Source organism: Globicephala melas, chromosome 8, assembly GCF_963455315.2.
Source record: "Globicephala melas chromosome 8, mGloMel1.2, whole genome shotgun sequence".
Taxonomy (NCBI): domain Eukaryota; kingdom Metazoa; phylum Chordata; class Mammalia; order Artiodactyla; family Delphinidae; genus Globicephala; species Globicephala melas.
Genome location: NC_083321.1, coordinates 40,850,595 through 40,873,057, shown reverse-complemented (window position 1 = coordinate 40,873,057; position 22,463 = coordinate 40,850,595). Strand labels below are relative to the sequence as shown.

General features: G+C 35.7%; 1 protein-coding gene across 3 annotated transcripts in view; it reads left to right on the top strand.

The window, feature by feature from the left end:
* PDE3B (phosphodiesterase 3B) overlaps positions 1-22,463 on the top strand; it is a 177,025-nt gene that overhangs the window by 129,693 nt on the left and 24,869 nt on the right. For 2 of the 3 annotated variants that reach the window (XM_060303479.1, XM_030831481.2), the window contains exons 6-11: positions 3,603-3,804; positions 4,374-4,450; positions 11,283-11,434; positions 12,512-12,649; positions 13,642-13,753; positions 16,790-16,903. In XM_060303479.1, the coding sequence (XP_060159462.1) occupies positions 3,603-3,804; positions 4,374-4,450; positions 11,283-11,434; positions 12,512-12,649; positions 13,642-13,753; positions 16,790-16,903 (795 nt within the window). The remainder of the gene's footprint in view (positions 1-3,602; positions 3,805-4,373; positions 4,451-11,282; positions 11,435-12,511; positions 12,650-13,641; positions 13,754-16,789; positions 16,904-22,463) is intronic. The other variant, XM_060303477.1, reaches the window with a different exon arrangement.

Here is a 22,463-nt window from a genome sequence, read left to right as displayed (position 1 = left end):
TTCCCCGACCAGGGATCAAACCCATGCCCCCTGCATTGGCACGCAGAGTCTTAACCACTGGACCAACCAGGGAAGTCGCAGGAAGACCCATATGGAAAATATCCCATGTTCGTGGACCAGAAGACTTAATATTGTTAAGATGGCAATACTCCTTAAATTGTTCTAAATTTAGTACAAATCCTTATCAAAATCTGAGCTGGCTTCTTTGTAGAAATTTGAGAAGCTGATCTGAAAATTCATATAGAAATTCAAGGGACCCAGAGTAGCTAAAATAATCTTTAATAAAAAAAAGAAGAAGAAAACTGGGGGACTCACACTTGTAAATTTTAAAACTTACTACCAAGCTATGGCAATCAAGACAGTGACACTGGCATAAGGATATTCCAACTCAGTGGTATAGAACTGAGTCCAGAAATAAACCCTTACATGGTCAATTGATTTTCAGCCAGTGTGCCAAGGTAATTCAAAGGGGAAGAAATAGTGTTTTTAACAAATGATGTTGGGACAACTGGATAGATATACAAATGAAAAAGAATGAATTTGGAACCATACCTGTCATCATACTCAAAAATTAACTCTAAATGCTTATACACTCAAGTATAAGAGTGAAACCATAAAACTTGTAGAAGAAAACATAGGAGAAAATCTCTGAGTTTGGATATTCTTAGACACCCAAAGTACAGTCCATAAATGAAACAAATTGATAATAGAGGGGGACTTCCCTGGTGGCACAGTGGATAAGACTATATGCTCCCAATGCAGGGGACCCGGGTTCGATCCTTGGTCAGGGAACTAGATCCCACATGCAAGCCGCAACTAAGAGTTTGCATGCTGCAACTAAGGAGCCTGTGAGCCGCAACTAAGGAGCTCGCCTGCCGCAACTAAGACCCAGAGCAACCAAATAAATATTTTTTAAAAATTGATAATAGGAATTCATTAAAATTAAATCATTTGTATTTACTTCAACAGACACCTAAAGAAAGTGAAAAGACAGTCCACAGGATGGGAGAAAATATTTGCAAATTACGATTTGACAATGGACTTGTATTCAGAATAGACAAAGATGTCTTAAAACTCAATGATAAACACAGAACTGACCTCACTAAAAAATTGGCAAAAGATTTGAATAGGTGTTTCTCCAAAGAAGGTATACAAATGGCCCTAACCACGTGAAAAGATACTCAGCATCATTAGTCATTAGGGAAATGCAAATCAAAACCACAAGGAATCATGACCTCACACCCACTATGATGTCTATAATTCTAAAGACAGTATAAGTGTTGGAAAAATGTTCAGAGGTAGGAACACTCATACATCACTGATTGGAAAGTAAAATGCTACAGCTACTTTGGAAAACAATTTGGCAGTTCAGTAATTGAACAGGGAAATAAAATTGTGCTATATTCATACATACAATTTTACATGTCATTCAAAATGAATGAACATGTGAAACATCTTTTTAAAATGTTGAGCAAGGCATAAAAGCATTTATACTATCTGATTCAATTTACAAAGTTCAAAGAAAGGGCAAAACTAAACTGTAAAGAGATAACATATGTGGTATAAGGAGAGGCAAGAAAAACACTACCATAAAAGTCGAAGTAATGCTTTCCTTTAATGAGAGGGAGGGGAATTAGATATTGGACATGGGTTTCTGACCTCTGGCCATGTTTTATGTTTTAGCTTGAGTGGTGAGCATTCCTGTTACAACTTTTCTATATGTGTGTTATATTTCACAATTTAAAAGGTTTATAACAAAAACGATGAATCTGTATTGTAGAAAGTATTTTATAAGGGTTGCTGGGATTTTCTTTACCATGTTGTCTTCTCCGCGAAGCTTTTCTATGTTATATGAAATTTCTACCCTAAAATTAGGCTATCCTTTATTCTTCTCAGCCTGTTTGTCAGGGTTTCAGACACTCAGTATTATAATAGAAAAAAGAATGCTGAAAATTGGGACTTCAGTCTCCAGTTAGTAACTAACTGTTATTATTTTGACAAGAAAGATACTTCTCCTTTCTAGTCCTCGGTTTCCTCTTCTGAAACTTTAAAGTGTTTGACCGATTATTTATAAAATCTTTTTCAGCCCCAACATTATATGAAATTATAGGAGCCTCTAAACAAATCAGTCTGATAGAACAGCAGTTGGCAGCCCTGCACATGTAAAATGAAAATGCTACTTAACTCACAGGGCTATTATGAAGATTAAATAGAGTAACACATTGTATTAGTCAGGGTTTTCCAGACAAATAGAACTAATAGGATGTTCGTGCATGTGTATATACCTACATACATACATATATACTTACATACATATACATGGGGTGGGGAGTGATTGATTGATTGATTGACTGATGGGGATTGGCTCGCCAGATAGAGAGGGCTGTCAGGTCCAGAATTTTTAGGGCAGGCTGCCAGGCTGGAAATTCTAGCAGGAGTCGATGTTGCAGTTTTGACTCTGAAGGCAGTCTGGAGGGAAAATTCCTTCCTCTTTGGAGGACTTCAGTCTTTTCTCTTAAGGCCTTCAACAAATTGGATGAGGCCAGTCCACATTATAAAGGGCAATATGCTTTATTCAGTCTACAGATTTCAATGTTAATCACATCTGAAAAATACTTTCACAGCAATATCTAGACTGGAATTTGACCAAACAACTGGGCATGATAACCTAGCCAAGTTGACACATAAAATTAACCATCACACACATCTGTAACTATGTCTGAAAATACCATAATACCTTAACAACTGTTATTTGCTTTCCTCTCTGATGCACACTTTACTTGGATCTTTATTTCAAAATAAAGTTTTAAATCCACCTACACCTGTCCAGATATACCCTTAGTTCAAGGCACCCAGCAAAGGCTCTTGAGTAAATCAATAGGATTAGGGATGTATTTCTGAAGCACTCTTTTTTTCCCCTTATTTTAACACTTAGCACTTGTTTGTATTTTCCACTAGACTTTAGGTTCATTGAGTTGTAGGGATGGCATCTTTTTCTCCATTGTGAAACGCTGCATGTTTTCCAGCATATAATAGGCTCTCAAATACTTGTTGAATAAATGAATGAGCTGGAAAGATGTGGATTTTTTAAGGGATCTGCTATTGTGTTAATATAATTTTATCATATGCTTAATTTGCTTAATGCTATCAAGAACTTTGGTTCTTCAATAAAAATGAATTGTATTGTACTGAAAAATATTCAGTAAAATTTGGTAAAGATGCTTTTGTTCATGTGGATAATCAAGCTGGTAGGGACACAAAATGTTAAAGATAAAGACCAATATGAATTAGGAAAATTTGTGCCACACATTATGTACATTTTAGTTATACTTTTAGTATTTACCTACTATGTGCCATCCTGCCACAGGGTGTTTATTCCACAGTCATCGATGATGACAAATATGGTCTATATTCTGCCTGAATTCGTAGAAGGTGTTGAAGATAGCTCCGTGTAGAAATCTAGTTAATCATTTAACTGTAAATACTTTGCTTTCTTTAAAGAAGGAAAATGCTCTTTATAAACACCCAAACACGGACAATAAACACATACATATCAGTACATACATACATACATATCTCTTTCTTCTCTTTCAATTTTCTAGGTACTTTACCCGGCCTGAATTCTCCCAGTCATGGACCAATGTCTGCTGGCTCTCCAACTAACCGATCGCCTATAGAATTTCCTGACACTGCTGATTTTCTTACTAAGCCAAGTGTTATTTTACACAGATCTCTGAGCAATGCACCCAATTCACCAGATTTTTATCAGCAACTTAGAAATTCTGATAGCAATTTATGTAACAGGTAAGTTTCCCAAGTGTTTACTATTTGTTTCAAAATATAGGTTATTTTAATAAAGTATTACCAGTTTTCTTGTTCTGTATTATAACTAGATGATTAATGAATACTACATCCTCTTCTTCATCTAGCAGTTTTTATTCTAAACAATTTTTTTTCATTTCAGTGCCATTATTCATTTCCCAGCTAAATGATCTCCATCTGAAGTGAAATATAGTGGTATTTTATCCATCATAAGATATCAGTAAATGTATGAGAATTATTTTAGTATGTACTAATTTAGTACCTATTTACAGTACCCAGTTCATATGGTGTTTGTTCTTATTTCTGCTTTGATGGTAATAAGTGTTTACCTCAGATCTCAGTGTTACTTCCAAAATATGTTATTTCCTTCATAGGGACACAGGTGCTTTCTAGGATAAAGCCTGTTAAGTTTATAGAGAGATTGGAATATTAGGATATTTTGCAGTTGGGATCTTGCAGTTAAAAAATAACCAGATTTTCTGATTGTATTTAGGTAAAAAAATTTTGCCTCACTTATCATATACATATATTTATCTGTTTTATTTTATAAGCTGTGGACATCAAATATTGAAATATGCTTCAGCATCTGAACCAGAGGCTGGTACAGACTGCCACAGGGAAAAGTCAGGTGAGACTGCAAAAGTCATGTGTGTTTAAATTTAAGAACAATTTCTTACATTGTTTTTTAAAATGAATAAATGAATGAGTTTTTTAGTCTATCCATCTTTAAAATGAAGATTATAATCTCTTACTTCACAGAGGAGTTATTAGCAAATTATAAATAATAGACGGTGAAAGTATTTTGAAGAGTAAAAATGTGCTGTACGAATGAATATAGTCTTATGTTACGGCTAGGGTTCATAAATAGTGAGATTAACTATATTAACCTCGAAATTTAAATTGCATAATCTTAGCTCAAAAGCGTCTGCATACATTTTTAAATAATTACACAAAGGAGTTGTTTTAAAATTTAGTTAATTATATTATTCTGAAACATACCCTCAAACAAGAAATATTGTTAGTGATAAAGTTATAGTTGTTTTATAACCTTAAAACATTGATGACTCAAGTGTCCACTAATAGTTAACTAGGTAACTCAGACCATCATATCCCCTGAAGGTAGCTAGAAAAGTTACAAGTTATTAACAATAAAAAAATCTGCTTGAAGCCACTGAAGAACTAACAAGCTCCTCAGAATTTCCAGTATAAGACCTGGAGGAGGACAGAAATCCAAGAAAGCGAGTCTCAAGTTTGGGGCTACCAAAAGGGTGTTCGCTGCTTCCAGAGGGGCCAGTGACTGACAGAATGAGCAGTCCCTTTGGTAGCTTCATGGGACTAGGGAGACAAAGATTGGAATTGAAGGTTTGCCGTGGTAGGAGTAACTTGGTAAACTCAGCAGTACTGCATCCTAAGAATAAAGGTAAACCAGAAATAGGCCCTTTCAGGGGTTACAGGTGCCTATCAATCCCTTCACATACTTTAAAATTCACCCTATTATAGTGTACAATTTAATAGTTTTGGGGTTTTACATTTTAAAGGACTAAAAAACAATAAGAGGGGCTTCCCTGGTGGCGCAGTGTTTGAGAGTCCACCTGCCGATGCAGGGGACACGGGTTCATGCCCCGGTCCATGAAGATCCCACATGCCGCGGAGCAGCTGGGCCCGTGAGCCATGGCCGCTGAGCCTGCATGTCCGGAGCCTGTGCTCCGCAACGGGAGAGACCACAACAGTGAGAGGCCCACGTACCGCAAAAAAAAACAAAACAACAACAACAAGAAAGAAGACCAAGCCTTCACAAACTTCCAAAAAATAGGAGGGCAAACTTCCCAACTCATTCTATAAATGAGACCAGTATTACTCTGATACCATAAGCAGACAAAGGCATCACAAGAAAATACAACTATAGACCAACATTTCCAATATCCTTAACAAAATACTAGCACACTGAATCTAGCAACAGATAAAATGTCATACCATGACCGATTGGTATTTATGCCAGGAATGCAAGGGTGGTTTAGCATTTGAAAATTAATCAATGTAATACACCCCATTAAAGAGGGGGAAAAATCACATGATAATCTATCTAGATGCAGAAAAAGCATTTGACAAAATCCAACACTCTTTCATGATGAAAACACTCAAACCAGTAATATCAGAGAAGTCCTTCAATCTGATAAAGGGCATCTTTGAAACAAACACAGAGCTAACATCATCCTTACTAGAGGAAGATTGATGCTTTCCCCCTAAGATCAAGAATAAGAGAAGGGGGCTTCCCTGGTGGCATAGTGGTTGAGAGTCCGCCTGCTGATGCAGGGGACATGGGTTTGTGCCCCGATCCGTGAAGATCCCACATGCAGCGGAGTGGCTGGGCCTGTGAGCCATGGCCGCTGAGGCTGTGTGTCCGGAGTCTGTGCTCCACAGCAGTGAGGGGCCCGCGTACCGCAAAAAAAAAAAAAGAATAAGAGAAGGGACATGACTCTTTTTGAATTTTTTTACAATAGCCAGGACATGGAAGCAACCTAAGTGTCCATCAACAGATGAATGGATAAAGAATATGTGGCACATATATACAATGGAATATTACTCAGCCATAAAAAGAAATGAAATTGAGTTATTTGTAGTGAGGTGGATGGACATAGAGTCTGTCATACAGAGTGAAGTAAGTCAGAAAGAGAAAAACAAATACTGTATGCTAACACATATATATGGAATCTAAAAAAAAAAAAAATGGTTCTGAAGAACCTAGGGGCAGGACAGGAATAAAGACTCAGAGTAGAGAATGGACTTGAGGACATGGGGAAGGGGAAGGGGAAGCTGAGACAAAGTGAGAGAGTGGCATTGACATATATACACTACCAAATGTAAAATAGATAGCTAGTGGGAAGCAGCCGCATAGCACAGGGAGATCAGCTCTGTGCTTTGTGACCACCTAGGGGGTGGGATAGGGAGGGTAGGAGGGAGAAGCAAGAGGGAGGGGATATGGGGATATATGTATATGTATAGCTGATTCACTTTGTTATACAGCAGCAACTAACACAACAATGTAAAGCAATTATACTCCAATAAAGATGTTAAAAAGAAAAAAGAATAAGAGAAGGATTTTTGCTTTCAGCACTTGTATTCAATATTTTACTGGCGGTTCTAGCCAGGAAAATTTCTAGAAAGATAAAAAAATAAAGATATCTGAGTGGAAATAAAGAAATAAAACTGTCCTTATTCACAGATCATTTGTAGAAAATTTCAAACACACACACAAACACACACACACACAATTATTAGAACCAATAAACAAGTTTAGCAAAGTCACAAGATCAAAGTACAAAATCAATTGTATTTCTCTATACCAGAAATGAACCATCAAAAATTGAAATTTAGAAAATGTTTCCATTCATAATAGTATCAAAAAGAATAAAGTTAAAATAAATTTAACAAAAGAATTAGGAGATTTATAAACTAAAATCTATAAAACGTTGAGAAAACTAAAGAAAGAAAATTAAAGAAAAATTAAAGAAACTAAATAAATTGAGAGGCATAGCAAACAGATTGGGAAACTCAGTACTGTCAACAGGCTATTCTTCCAAATTGATCTGTAAATTCATTGCAATTCTGATCAAATTCCAGTAGGCTTATTTTGGTAGAAATTGACAAATTGGTGTTAAAATTTACATGGAAATACAAATGGCCTAAAATAGCCAAAACAATTTGGAAGAATAACAAATTTGGAGGACTGATACTACCTGATTTCAAAACTTATTTCCACTTCAAAAGACACCAATAAGAAAATCAAAGACAAACCACAGACTGGGAGAAAATATTTGCAAATTACACATCTGATAAAGGTCTTATAACCATGACATATAACTCTTTAACTCAACAGTAAGTCAACCAACTCAATTAAAACACAGGCAAAAGATTTTAGATATTTTGGTGAAAGACTTTTGGTGGAGGATATGAAGGATATAAATGAATGGGTAGTAAACACATGAAAAAATTATTAACATCATTAGTCATTAGGGAAATGCAGATTAATACTACAGTGAAATACCAGTAAACTCAAACCAGAATAGCTATAATCAAAAAGACAGACAATACCAAGTGTTGGCAGGGATGAAGAGAAATTGGAACTTGTGCATTGCTGATGGGATTGTAAAATGGTAAACCCACTTGGGAAAACATTTTGACAGTTTCTTTAAAAGGTAGACATGGAGACTTCCCTGGTGGTCCGGTGGTTAAGACTCTGTGCTTCCACTGTGGGGGGTGTGGGTTTGATCCCTGGTTGGGGAACTAAGATCCCACACGCAGTGTGGTGCGGCCAAAAAAAAAAAAACAAAACACAAACAAACAAAAAAGTTAGACATAAATTTACCATATTACCCAGCAGTAACATGGATAAGAATTTACTCAAGAGAAAACATATGAGCACTCAAAGACAGGATTATGAATGCTTATGACATCATTATTCATGATAGTGCTAAACTGGAAAAGATCAAAATGTCCATCAACTTGTAAATGAATAAATATCATGTGGTATATCCATACAATGGGATTCTGTTTAACAAAAGAAGAACAAACTGCTGACACATGCTACTACGTGGATAAACTTCCAAACATTATTCTAAGTGAAAAAAACTAAGCTAAAAAGATTACATATTGTTTGATTCTATTTATATGAAATTCTAGAAAAGGCAAATTTATAGAGACAATAATCAGAATAGCAGTTGCCTGGGGTGAAAATAAGGATGAACTGTAAATAGGCATAAGGGTAGTTTTTGAGGTGATGAGAATATTCTAAAACTAGACTGTCATGCATAGAGAGCAGACTTGTGGTTCCAAGAGGGAGGGGTTTGGGGGAGACATGCGGTGGGAGGTTTGGGTTAGTAAAGTATTATATATAGAATGGATAAACAACAAGGTCCTACTGTGCAGCACAGAGAACTATATTCAATATCCTATGATAAACCATGATGGAAAAGAATATTAAAAAAGAATGTAGGACTTCCCTGGCAGTCCTGTGCTTAAGACTCCACACTTCCACTGCAGGGGGCTCGGGTTCGATCCCTGGTCAGGGAACTAAGGTTCTGCATGCCGCACAGCGTGGCCAAAAAATAAAAAAAAATAAAAATATAATGTATATATATGTATAACTGAATCACTTTGCTGTACAGCAGAAATTAACACAACATTGTAAATCAACTATACTTTAATAAAAAAAGACTTTTTTGAATCTAAAGACCAAAGCAATCAGGTGTTTTGAAGATAATGATGATAATAAAAATTCTGGGCCAAACAAACAAACAAACAAAAAAACTAGATTGTCATGAATATTGCAGAAGTCTAAATTTTCTAAAATTATGGAATTATACACTTACTCTGAGTGGGTTTTATGGCATGTAATTATACTCAATAAAGCCTTTTAAAAACCACAACAGATTATTAATTCTCACAGTTCTTTGCATTGACTGGTCTCAGCTGGGAGATTCTCACTTGAGGGCTGTCATGTAATTGCAGTCAGATATTGGCAAGGGTGACAGTCATCCAAAGGATTGATTGGACTGAGTTTCCAAGATGTCTCATGTGTCTGCTGGCTATTGACCAGTCCATTTAAATATGACCTCTCTCTGGTCTTCTTCCAACATTTTGGCTGGAGGCCAAAAGAGGAGGCTATGAAAGCTGCCAGTCCAGTTAATGGCTCAACCCTGACCAGACAAAGTTGTCATTTCTGTCATATTCTGTTAATCAGAGCAGTCATGTGGCCTGTCCAGATTCCAGGGAGTTGGGAAATAAATGCTCTCTTGATGGAGCAATAAGAATACATTTCAAAAGAATGCATGTGGGATAAGAGATAGTACTGTGGACATCTTTGGAGAAGAAATTGCTATATTTATTTCATCTGTTTTTCTTATTATCTGTAAGATATAGTTATTAGGAATTTAGATCATTAAAAAGTAAATCATGTACTTCAAATGTCAACAAGTTTTGGATTGACAGCTATTTTAGAACATAATTGTAGTTAGTGCCTTAACTTACCAAGAACAGTTGAATAATCTGAATTTTTTAATTTTCTTAAAGTGTGTTCATTTGGAAACATTTGAAAAGTAATATTTTCCAAAGGGTAATACTTCCTGATCATGATCAGTTAATGATTTTTTAGTATATTCAGTGTGTTAGGTTCAGATTTGACTGACAGTTATTGATCAACTATTATGTGTACCATCTAGTAAAATAGGTGTTATTATCCACATTCTACAGGGGGAAAAGCTTGCCATTATTAAGTACAAAAATCAGGATTTAAACCTAGTTCTTCTGAAAGAACATCTATATGTGTATAACTGAGTCACTTTGCTGTACAGCAGAGATTGGCACAGCACTGTAAATCAGATAGACTTCAATAGAAATAAATAGATCAATCAACCAACCAACCAGCCTAGTTCTTCTGAAAGTCAACTCGAATGAGTACTCTTAAAAACACTTTTACTTTAAAAAATCCCTACATATTGAAAAATAAATAAATCCTAGGTCTGTGGCTTGATGAATTTTCATACATCTAATATACATATGTAGTCAGCACCCAGATCAACAAACAAAATATTACCAGCACCTCCTCTCATGCCCCACTTCCAGGAATCTCCCCCAAAGATAATGTTTATCCTGTCTTTCAATACTCATGTGTGTCAATTTTGATATGTTTTTGAACTTTTCATAAAGAGAATTGCAGAGTATATACCTTTGTGTCTGGCTTCCTTCACTTGACATTGTATTTTTAAAAATCATCCATATTGGTGCATGTGATTGTAGTTTCTTCTGTTTGCTCTGTAGTATTCAATTGTGTGAATACACTACAGTTTGTTTATTCTACTGTTGATGTGTTTGGGGAAAGTTTCCTGGTTAGCATATTACAAATAGAATGAGTATGAATATTCTTTTGCATATGAGTGAATGAAATGTAGCTACCAATGTTGCTTCCCTTTTCCATGTAATTTGGGGAAAAGAGTATTATTAATCACATTGGTAGAGAAATAACTCACAATTCATAACATTGTTCTAATTTTTAGATGTGCCTTAATCTCATCCATAATTATGAGTTTAGAATTTTCATATCCAAAACTCAAACAATTTCAGGTATTAGAAGTAGTTTACATGAAATTGGTTTTAAAAAAATTTCCTACTAAAAAAAAAAAAAAAAAAATTTCCTACTGAGAGGGACTGACATTTTCTCACTTTTATAATGAATTTCCACTCTCTCTTTCATCCATGAGTAGCTATATCAGGTGAAATATTGCCTGAGCACAAGGTACCTGGGCCAACTGGTCCAGCAAGATACAACTTAACTGTGTCATTAATTTAGATTGAAGGCCAGTATGGTTCGATTTATCTGAATACTTTTTACAAATTTTTCTTATAAAACTGTTCATATAGGACATGTTTTATTCTTGTTTATTACTTTAAATACTTTTTGAAAGGTGATGAAGACAATACCGTTTTCTCAAAAGCATCATTCAACCTTACGGAAGCTCAACAAGAAGTGGAAACAGAGAACAGAGACTGCAGAAAATTACTTTGGGAAGGTGATAATCACCTAAAAGAAGAGGCACAGAATGAAGAGCAACCAAATGTAAAAGATAAATTTTCAATATGATTATGTAAAGGTGAAATATATTATTAGTTAGTACTAAGCTTATTATTTTTGCCCAGAACAAGGTTTTTAATATAATGATTTAAAAAATTTTTTTTACTGAAAAGTCACTATTAACACCTGAAAATAGAGTTTCTTTAAATAAATGAGGAGTTTGGGATTAACATATACATACTACTATATATAAAATAAACAACCAGGACCTACAATATAGCACAGGAAATGCTACTCAATATCCTGTAATAACCTATATGGGAAAAGAATCTGAAAAAGAATAGATATATGTATATGTATAACTGAATCACTTTGCTGTACACCTGAAACTAACACAACAGTGTAAATCAACTATACCCCAATTAAAAACAAAAAAAAGAAAGAAAACCTTCGGTTAAAAATAATTACTTTTAAACTCATCATCCTAGAATAACTAAGTGCGTTCATTTTAAAATGGACACATTTATTTGGTTGTATAGTCAATATATTACTTTCTATGCTGATTTTTTTTCATTGTATGTGTTAAAATATGAAAAAATAAAGTATGTGCATAGTCATTAAAAACAATGAAAATAACCTACTTATAATTGTAGGGGTTTTTTTGTTCTTAATATTGTTTTTGTTCTTAAAGTTCAAAATCTAAGCTTTTTAGGAAAAAAAAATCCATCCATTTCTTTTGGGAAGTTATCCTAGTAATAAATGTCAGTTTAAGTTTCTGTCTATTATCCTTTGATACCTGTAACTTCCAAAATGAAAATAATGGATTTTAGATTTGTGTAGTGTTTTGGAAATATAATAGTTTTATTTATAAAAGTAGTGTAAAGACCAATAAGTCTTTTGATACCTAGAAGACATGTTTATATTTGTCTGAAGATAACATTCTACAAAGAGAATTAATAGGAAGTACAGTTTATATTTGAGAATAACCATTATAGAAAATAATATTGACCATTTTTATAGTGTTCATTTATAAGTGTTCTCATTTAGCTATGGATTTAACAATATTTATAAAAAGTAAGGTTAAGTTGGTTTGGTTTTTTTTTTTTCCCCCTACATGTACAGATTGAACAAGAAGCATCATGGGACCTGATTTTAATAGAAGATTATGACTCATTAATAGAAAATATGAGTAACTGGAATTTTCAAATTTTTGAACTTGTAGAAAACATGGGAGAGAAATCAGGAAGGATCCTCAGTCAGGTTTGTTTCAAACCCCTACTGCTTTATTATAAGTTACTTTTTTCTTGAATCTTTATAAAAAGCAAAATCTAAAGATGTATAATATTGGTTTAGGTACAAGTTCAACATTGTTCATTGAATTATTTTTTTTCACAAATGAAATTTTCAGTAGAAAATTTGAAAAGAGAAACCTGGATATATAAACCCATATATATATAAACAAATATATTATTATGTATATAAAGTATTTCATAATTATATATATATTTATATGAAAAGTAGTTTATTTGCCCATAATAATGGGATTTAATTACACTAAAGAAGTAATAAAGATTTACTTTTTATTAAATCTTGAGGTTGAAAAGGACATGAAAGGTGATCTAGTTCTTTGGACTGAAACTTATGCTTCGTCGTTTTCACCGGTCCTCCCTGTGCTTTACCCAAGGCCAAATGGTCCATTTCATGCTAGAACCATGGAAAAATATTTCCATTTTACCTCCCAGACTCAAAGTTCTTCCTGGTGGGTCCACACAGCAGCATCAGATTAACCTTCCTGAAATACTACTCTCATTAACTCCAAAGCATCTTATTTGTGAAATGTGAGAACATAAAGATAAATTATGTGGAGGACACACAATTTATCACATTGAATTCTTTAGGGACAGAAATGTGATAAATATATTGTTCTGACTTCTTTTAACACCTAGGACTAGAATAGAATACAATTCATATGCCTTTCAATAAATTGTGAATGAAAAGCTAAAGGGAAGAGTGGAAAAATTTCAAAACTGGGACATGATATTATAATCATTCTTTGGTTTTCAAGGGCTTTAGGGCAGTATCTTCCTTTTTCATATTTCGGAAAGAATTCACTATAGGGAAGTTTTTAATAAATTACTTAAGTTAAAGGCATATACATGGTTAACTTTCCCAAATGCAAATCACAAAAACATATTCAACTAGAAATAGAAATTCCGATTTTTAAAGCAAACTTTCTTTTCATTAACATGTAGGTTATGTATACCCTATTTCAAGACACTGGCTTATTGGAGATATTTAAAATTCCTACTCTACAATTCATGAACTACTTTCGTGCATTAGAAAATGGTTATCGAGACATTCCTTGTAAGTATTAAAATATATGATTTAAGTTGAAATAATACTGGTTTGAAATTCTTTATAAATTCCCTTCAGATAGTCCCTTAAACACTTTTAAAATTGCATGTTTGGAAAAGTTGGAAGATAGTAATTTAAAAAGAAAATCTACATCCTCCTACCCAGAGTTAACTGACTACTGTTAACATTTTGGTAAGGGACTTCCTTGGAGGATTGGTGGTTAATAGTCCATGCTCCCAATGCACCGGGTGTGGTTTCAATGCCCCGTCAGGGAACTAAGATCCCACAGGCCATGCGGTGCAGCCAAAAAATTAAAAACAAAACCCAAAAAAACCCACTTTGGTATATATCCTTCAAGACCTTTTCTTATACGTACTTATTTTTTATGAAGTGAATCGTAATACCTATTTATAATCTGCTTTTTCATGAAATATAGTATACATCTTTCTATGTTAACAATTATTCATATGAGTACCTTTTCAAATGTTTGGTAATTTTAAGTCATGAGTTTCATAAATTTCTTTACTTTAAAATGTTTAAAATTTATCCATAGAATTCGTTTTTTAACTGTGTCCTGATTTGTGGAATAATTTTGTTTGTTTTTTGGCCACATGGCTTGTGGGATCTTAGTTCCCCGACCAGGGATTGACCTTGGTCCTCGGCAGTGAGAGCAAGGAGTTCTAACCACTGGACCGCCAGGGAATTCCCTGTGGAATAATTTTTAATGGCTACTTGATTTTATGATACAATAGAATTTTAATTTTATATTAGGAAAAGGTACAATTTTATGTGTTGATCATTCTACAGTTTACCTCCAGGTGGACACACTTTTGGGAAATATAGAGAGAGCAAATTATTCTTAAATTGGCCTCATAAATAATGGTGATGCTTAATAATTTAATGTGTGTTATATGTACTATAATTACCACTTACAAAGTAGGCATTTTGAAAAGTGGCTGAATTTTATAAATGGAATAAAGTGATATTTTAAGGTGGACTTCAAGGGCAGGGGGATTGAAAAAAGAAAGCCATGGTGGGGAGTTTTCACGGTCACCTCCAATTAGGATATATTGGTTAAGACAAGAGTCTCTGGGGAATTCCCCGGCAGTCCATTGGTTAGGACTCTGTGTTTCCACTGCAGGGGGCACAGGTTTGATCCCTGGTCAGGGAACTAAGATCCCACACACCCACGTGCCGTGCTGAGCAGCCAAAAAAAACAAAGTCACTGGGACCTAACTTTTCTAAATTTTAGGTTCCAAATTTATAAATGGGAATAACAATAGTACCTACCCCATAGGTAGTGATAATAATGTAAAGCACATATCAAAATTCATGGCACATAGTAAATGGTCAATAAAAGGTCATGATTGTATTAATAATAAGCTCCTAGTGGGTTGACATCATATCTATAGTCTAAACATTCAGTATTGTATCATTTGCTAATGCTACATGGAAGGTACACATTAAATATTTGTTGAAACATCAGCTGTGACTATAATCATTAGATTCACAAAGGTTATCTCATTTAATCTTTGTTGGAAAGGTTGTATTATCTACCTTTTACAGGTGAGAAGTAAAAATTCAGAAGGATCTTTTCCAAGATCATAAATCTGGAAATAGCAAAACTGGGTTTCACTTGTAGGTCTTGCCTTTTCACATAGTGGTATTTCAGTAAACCAGTGTTTTACTGATCATATACTACACGTCAGACACTATTCTGGATGTTTATATAAAGGTATATACCTTTTAACATGTAATCCTTATAGCAGGCCTGAGAGAGTTATTTCTTATCTGGCGAGGTGGCTGTCCAAGTATCCAGAATTTTTAACTGTTCTATGTGCCTTTGTGCAGAAATTGTTTTGTTTGCAAACATGGGTCTCCATAACCGAGACACTATTTGCATATTTTTAAGTTAAATTTTTTTTTTACATCTTTATTGGAGTATAATTACTTTACAATGGTGTGTTAGTTTCTGCTTTATAACAAAGTGAATCAGTTATACATATACATATGTTCCCATATGTCTTCCCTCTTGCGTCTCCCTCCCTCCCACCCTCCCTATCCCACCCTCCCTATCCCACCCCTCTAGGTGGTCACAAAACACCGAACTGATCTCCCTGTGCTATGCGGCTGCTTCCCACTAGCTATCTATTTTACGTTTGGTAGTGTATATATGTCCATGCCACTCTCTCACTTTGTCACAGCTTACCCTTCCCCCTCCCCATATCCTCAAGTCCATTCTCTAGTAGGTCTGTGTCTTTATTCCTGTTTTACCCCTAGGTTCTTCATGACATTTTTTTTTTTCTTAAATTCCATATATATGTGTTAGCATACGGTATTTGTCTTTCTCTTTCTGACTTACTTCACTCTGTATGACAGACTCTAGGTCTATCCACCTCATTACAAATAGCTCAATTTCATTTCTTTTTATGGCTGAGTAATATTCCATTGTATATATGTGCCACATCTTCTTTATCCATTCATCCGATGATGGACACTTAGGTTGTTTCCATCTCCTGGCTATTGTAAATAGAGCTGCAATGAACATTTTGGTACATGACTCTTTTTGAATTATGGTTTTCTCAGGGTATATGCCCAGTAGTGGGATTGCTGGGTCTTATGGTAGTTCTATTTGTAGTTTTTTTAAGGAATTTTAAAAGTCACAAAAAGCAACTGTAGGGATTTCCCTGGCACTTTCACTGCAGGGACCCACCCTAGTTTGGGAACTAAGATCCCACAAGCCTCGCAGACTGGCCAGAAAAAAAAAAAAGCAACCTTAAGTAAATTAGCCCTGGTAATGCTGCCTTTTCTTTGACCCCTCTAATATGTTTTCATAGTATATGTGAAAGTTTTTAAAAGAAAGCTTTTTAACACATCAATAAACTTTTACAAAATAAGATGAAACAAAAACATAATTGTTGGAAATTATTCTAAGCCGTATATTTTATTTATGAGGATACAGTATGACTAGAAAGTACTTTTTAAAATGTCCTATGTTAAAAATAACAGAATGATCATTTTTATAAAACATTTTGGTGACTTTAGATCACAATCGTATACATGCCACAGATGTCCTACATGCTGTTTGGTATCTGACAACACGGCCAATTCCTGGTTTACAGCAGATCCACAATGATCATGGAGCGGGAAATGAAACAGGTACTTCCTTCTATAAATCTTTCCTTTAATTATTTGATTAGGAATAATAAATCATACTATCTCATTTCATTATCTCTGTTCTCTTAAAAGTTTTATTAAGTAAACTTTGGTATATATAAAGGACTATGTAAATTTTGAAGAATAATGACATGCAAATTAGGAAACCCACTACCCGTCTTAAAAGTGAGGTTAAGATTCAGTACTACTCAACCTACCATGTTTCTTTTCTGTGTCCCACAGTGCTGCCTTCTTCACTGAGGTAGCCAGTATCCTGAATATTATGATAATCATTTATTTGCTTTTCTTTCAATTCTTAGTTTTTTTGTTTTAGGTGTATCATGTAAATTTAAAATATATGACATTCCTAACAAAAGTGGACATGTTTAAAATCTTCATATAAGTATTTAAATAATAATATTAAAGAACTTGTTAACATTCAAATTTTGTTTCCTCATAAATGTAACTATTTATACAAATATAATGAATTATAACATTCATGGCTGTCTCATTCTAGTTTATAAAAGAGGGGAGACGGGAATTACCTGGTGGTCTAGTGGTTAGGATCCGGCACTTTCACTGCTGTGGCCTGGGTTCAATCCCTGGTGAGGGAACTGAGATCCCAGAAGCTGTGTGGCCAAAATTTTTAAAAATTAAAAAAAAAGAGGAGAAATGCTCCAATAAAATACACACATGCACACACACACACACACACACACAAATCAGAACAGAATTTACGTAGTTACAAATGCCTGAGAAATATTACCATACTAATCAGTGTAAATGTGATATAATCTTAGCCGCTGCTTTACATTCTTTGGTGGTTTAAAGTACTGCCATTGTTTGATGGATTTGCCTTATGTCACTGCTTCATTTTTGTCTGCCATCCATACTCTTTTGTAGAGCTCTTCCTTCCTTCCAGTAGTTCCGTGCTTCCATCAGAGATCATTTTCTTCAGCCTTTTTGTTTGCAGATGTATTTTTTTTAATTTTTATTTATTTATTTATTTTGGCTTCATTGGGTCTTCATTGCTGCATGCTGGCTTCCTCTTGTTGGGGCAAGCAGGGGCTACTCTTTGTTGTGGTGCACGGGCTTCTCATTGCAGTGGCTTCTCTTGTTGCGGAGCACAGGCTCTAGCCGTGCGGGCTTCAGCAGTTGTGGCACGTGGGCTCAGTAGTTGCGGCTCGCGGGCTCTAGAGCGCAGGCTCGGTAGTTGTGGCGCATGGGCTTAGTTGCTCCACAGCATGTGGGATCTTCCCAGACCAGGGCTCAAACCCGTGTGCCCTGCATTGGCAGGTGGATTCTTAACCACTGTGCCACCAGGCAAGTCCCTATAGATGTATTTATTTTGTCTTAGAATAATGTTTTCTTATTTCAGCACATTTGTAGATACCTCTGGGTTCATCTTCTGACTTCTATAGTTTCTGTTGACAAATCAGCCATAAGTCTTTTTTCTCCTTGAAAGTATTATGTCCCTTTTCTCTTTGCTATTGGTTTTTAACATTTTGACTATGATGCACTCAGATGATATTCTTTGTATTCATCCTATTTGGGGTTCACTGAACTTCTTGAATATATTGATTAATATCTTTTGTTTTCTATCACACTCTTCAAAATTCTTCCAGCCTTCTCCCACTGCCCAATTCCAAAGCTGTTTTCACATTTTTTAGGTATTTGTTACAGCAACACCCTACTTCCGAGTGCCAAAATCTGTATTAGTTTTCTATTGCTGCTGTAACAAATTACCACAGACTTAGTGGCTTAAAACAATACAAATTTGGGGAATTCCATGGCAGTCCAGTGTTTAGGACTCTGCACTCCCAGTGCAGGGGGCATGAGTTCCTACATGCCACATGGTGTGGAATGTTTCCTTGCCCCCTCCAACTTCTGCAAGCCACCTGCATTCCATGGCTCATGGCCCCTTCTTCAAAGACATCAGCGTTGTATCTTCAAGTCTGTCTCAGACCCTGACCTTTTCATCCTTCAAAAGAATTAGCAAAAAGTGGTACAGCTACAATGTTGGTTTTCTGTCCAGAGTACACATTCCTGACAGTGCACCTCCTACTTTTAATATTTTTTGCAGTCTGAACAGGTTGAGAATTTCCCAAATTATCAAGTCCTGGACCCGTTTTGCTTAACAGTTCTCGCTCATTTTTCTCTTGCATTTTATTTCAAACAGTAAGAAACCTGGCTATATATCTTTAATACTTTCCTTGGAAATCTCCTCAGCTAAATATCTAAGGTCATTGTTTACAAGTTTTTTATTCCACATACGCAGCACACAATTCGACTAAGCTTTCTGCTGCTATATTGACAATGATCCTCTTTCCTCTAGTTTCCAATTATGGGTTCCTCTGAGCCCTCACTGGCACTGCCCTTGACAGCAGTTTTCTACCACCAGCCTGTTCAAGATGATTTAAGTATTCCCTAAGGCAATGCCTGTTTTCTCTTCCATGCACCTTACTTCCTCCTGAGTTCTTACTAGCAATGCTATAAGTCCTTATACACAATATTATGGAATCAAGTATGTGTAGAAGATGAAGCTTCCTTTGGGAGACCAAGTAGCTGTTGAAATGTAAAATTGTGGTAGAAACAAAGACTATAAGGACTATGGGATGTGCTGCCTTATTCTGATTGCAATGGAGAATTAATAGAAAAAAAAATGATGACACCAAAAGTATAAGCAACAAAAGCAAAAATAAACAAGTGTGACTACATCGAACTAAAAAGCTTCTACACAGCAAAGGAAACAATTTAAAAAATGAAAATGCAACCCTCAGAATGGGAGAAAATATTTGCAAACCATATACTGGGTAAGGGGTTAATATCCAAAATACATAAAGAACTTGTACAACTCAATAACCAAAAAACAATCCAATTTTTAAAAATGGGCAGAGAAACAAAATAGACATCCAAATGGCCAACAGGTACATGAAAAGGTACTCAGCCTCACTAATCATCAGGGAAATGTAAATCAAAACCACAATGGGAGGCTTCCCTGGTGGCGCAGTGGTTGAGTCCACTTGCCGATGCAGGGGACGCGGGTTCGTGCCCCGGTCCAGAAAGATCCCACATGCTGCAGAGTGGCTTGGCCCGTGAGCCATGGCCGCTGAGCCTGCGCGTCCAGAGCCTGTGCTCTGCAACGGGAGAGGCCACAACAGTGAGAGGCCCGCGTACTGCCAAAAAAAAAAAACCACAATGGGATATCACCTCACACTTGTTAGAATGGCTGTCATCAAGAAGGCAAGAGGTAAGTCTTGGGCAGGATGTGGATATAAGGGAACACTTGTGCACTGTTGAAGGGAAGGTAAATTGGTTCAGCCACTGTGAACACAGTATGGAGATTTTGATTCCTCAAAAAAATAAAAATAGAACTATCATATGAAGTAGCAATTTCTGGGTATATATCCAAAGGAAATGAAAACAGAAGTTTAAAGAGATATACACACTCCCATGTTTATTGCATCATTATTCACAATAGCCAAGACATGGAAATAACTTGTCTGTCAATGGATGAATGGATAAAGAATGTGTGTGTGTGTGTGTGTGTGTGTGTGTGTGTATGTGTATACACACACAATGGAATATTATTCAGCCATGAGAAAGAAGGAAATCCTGCCATTTTCAACAACACAGATGGGCTTGAGGGCATTATTACGCTAAATGAAATGTCAGACAAATACTTTACGATATCACTTATGTATGGAATCTAAAAATGTTGAACTTGTAAAAACAGGCCATGAGTGAGGGAATTGGTGATATGTTGTTTAAGGGTACAAACTTGGAACTAGTAGATAAACAAGTTCTGGAGAGCTAACGCACAGCATAATGATTATAGTCAACAGTACTATATTATAAAGCTCAAAGTTGCTGAGAGACTAGATCTTCATTGTTCTCACCACAAAAAAGCAATGATAGTTATGTGGTGTAGTGAGGTGTTAGCTAATGCTCCAGGTGGTAATCATATTGCAGTATACAAATGTATCAAATCAACACCTTGTATACCTTAAATTTACACAGTGCTTTGTGTCAATTATATTTCAATTAAAAAAAAAGAAATGAAATGACACGTTTAGAGTTTAAATGAATGGTTAGAGAACCAGATAGCTAAAAGATTCCTTAATTTTTATAGTAGTAGGATCATGACTACTGAAAACATAATCCAAAGTCTGATCCTGAAGTTACCTGAAATACAATTCAAGTTGAGTTCACGGCCTCACTAAGCCTCTTATGTTAGAACTACGGTATCAATTGGGAAAGAAAGGACCCTGATAACTAACTGGAAGGGGAATATTTGAGTAGATTTCAGTAAATCTGATTACCCTGAACCCCTCAAATCTTGCTGTACCTCCCTGCTGAGAAACAATCATTTCTCCTTGTGTTGGTTGCCTGAAGACCTTGTAACAACCTCACCTGAGATTCTTGACTTGTAGGGGAATGTTATTTCACCTCTAAATCCAGTCCCACCACCTCTCATTTCTTTGTGATCCATAATTAAACTCATATCTGCCAGGATCTAAGTCTGAACACCAGAATAATTTCCTAAATTTATATTGGCAGAAACCTGAGGAATATATGTGGGAATGGATTTAAAGTGTTACAGCAAGGGAAAGGAAGGTAATGGTTGATCATTCTGAATTTATTGATATAGGTGTACCTATTAGAGATTCTGGATTCAGGGCATTAGCTTGAGTGTTCGGCAGTGGCCCTAACAGTTTGCTCCATTCATTGTCTGAAATCTAGGCATGAAGAGAAATTGAGGTGTCACAACTTCCTGATATACTGTGGAGGAAGGAATTCAAAGGCTTACACTGATAGGATATTGAAATGGATTGGTCATGTAGTCTTCCCACCCATACCTAACCATGTCCCTCAGAAGTGTCCCCCTTCATCAGTGTTGAGAAATACATTGCAACGCTAACTCCTGGAGGGTAAACTACCACACTGGCCCACCAATCATAGTAGGGGCTTACGGAATTTAGATGATAAAAGGACTTTTGGCCTGGGTCCATCTCATAGTGGTAGTTCCCTGAACCCACCCATTTTTGGAATGCACAGTTGGAATAAACATATTTAGCAACTGGCAGAATCTCTCCATTAATTCCTTGATCTCTGCAGAGAGGACCATCATGGTGGGAGGGGGTCAAGTGAAATCTCCTGAAACTGCCTCATTCTAGCAAAATAGTGAACCAAAGCAGTACCTTGTTTCTGGATGGACTGCAAAATTAGTGCCACCATCGAATGCTTAATAAATGCAGGAGTGGTGACTTCCATCACACGCTATTTGACCTGTGGTACTTTAGCTTTTACACAAGATGAATGGATCTTGAAAAATGATGGTGGGTTATTCTAAACTTCATCAGGTGGTGACTCCAGTTGTCACAGCTGTTCCAGATAAGAATTTTTGAATAAGTCAACCCCACTCATCCTATTTGGTACACAGCTGTTAATCTGGAGAAATGTGTCTTTTTTTATACCTGTTAGCAAAATCCACAAGAAGACATTTACTTTCTCATCTGGCAGGCATAGCAGTACACTTTCATCATCCTAGTTCTGGGCTATA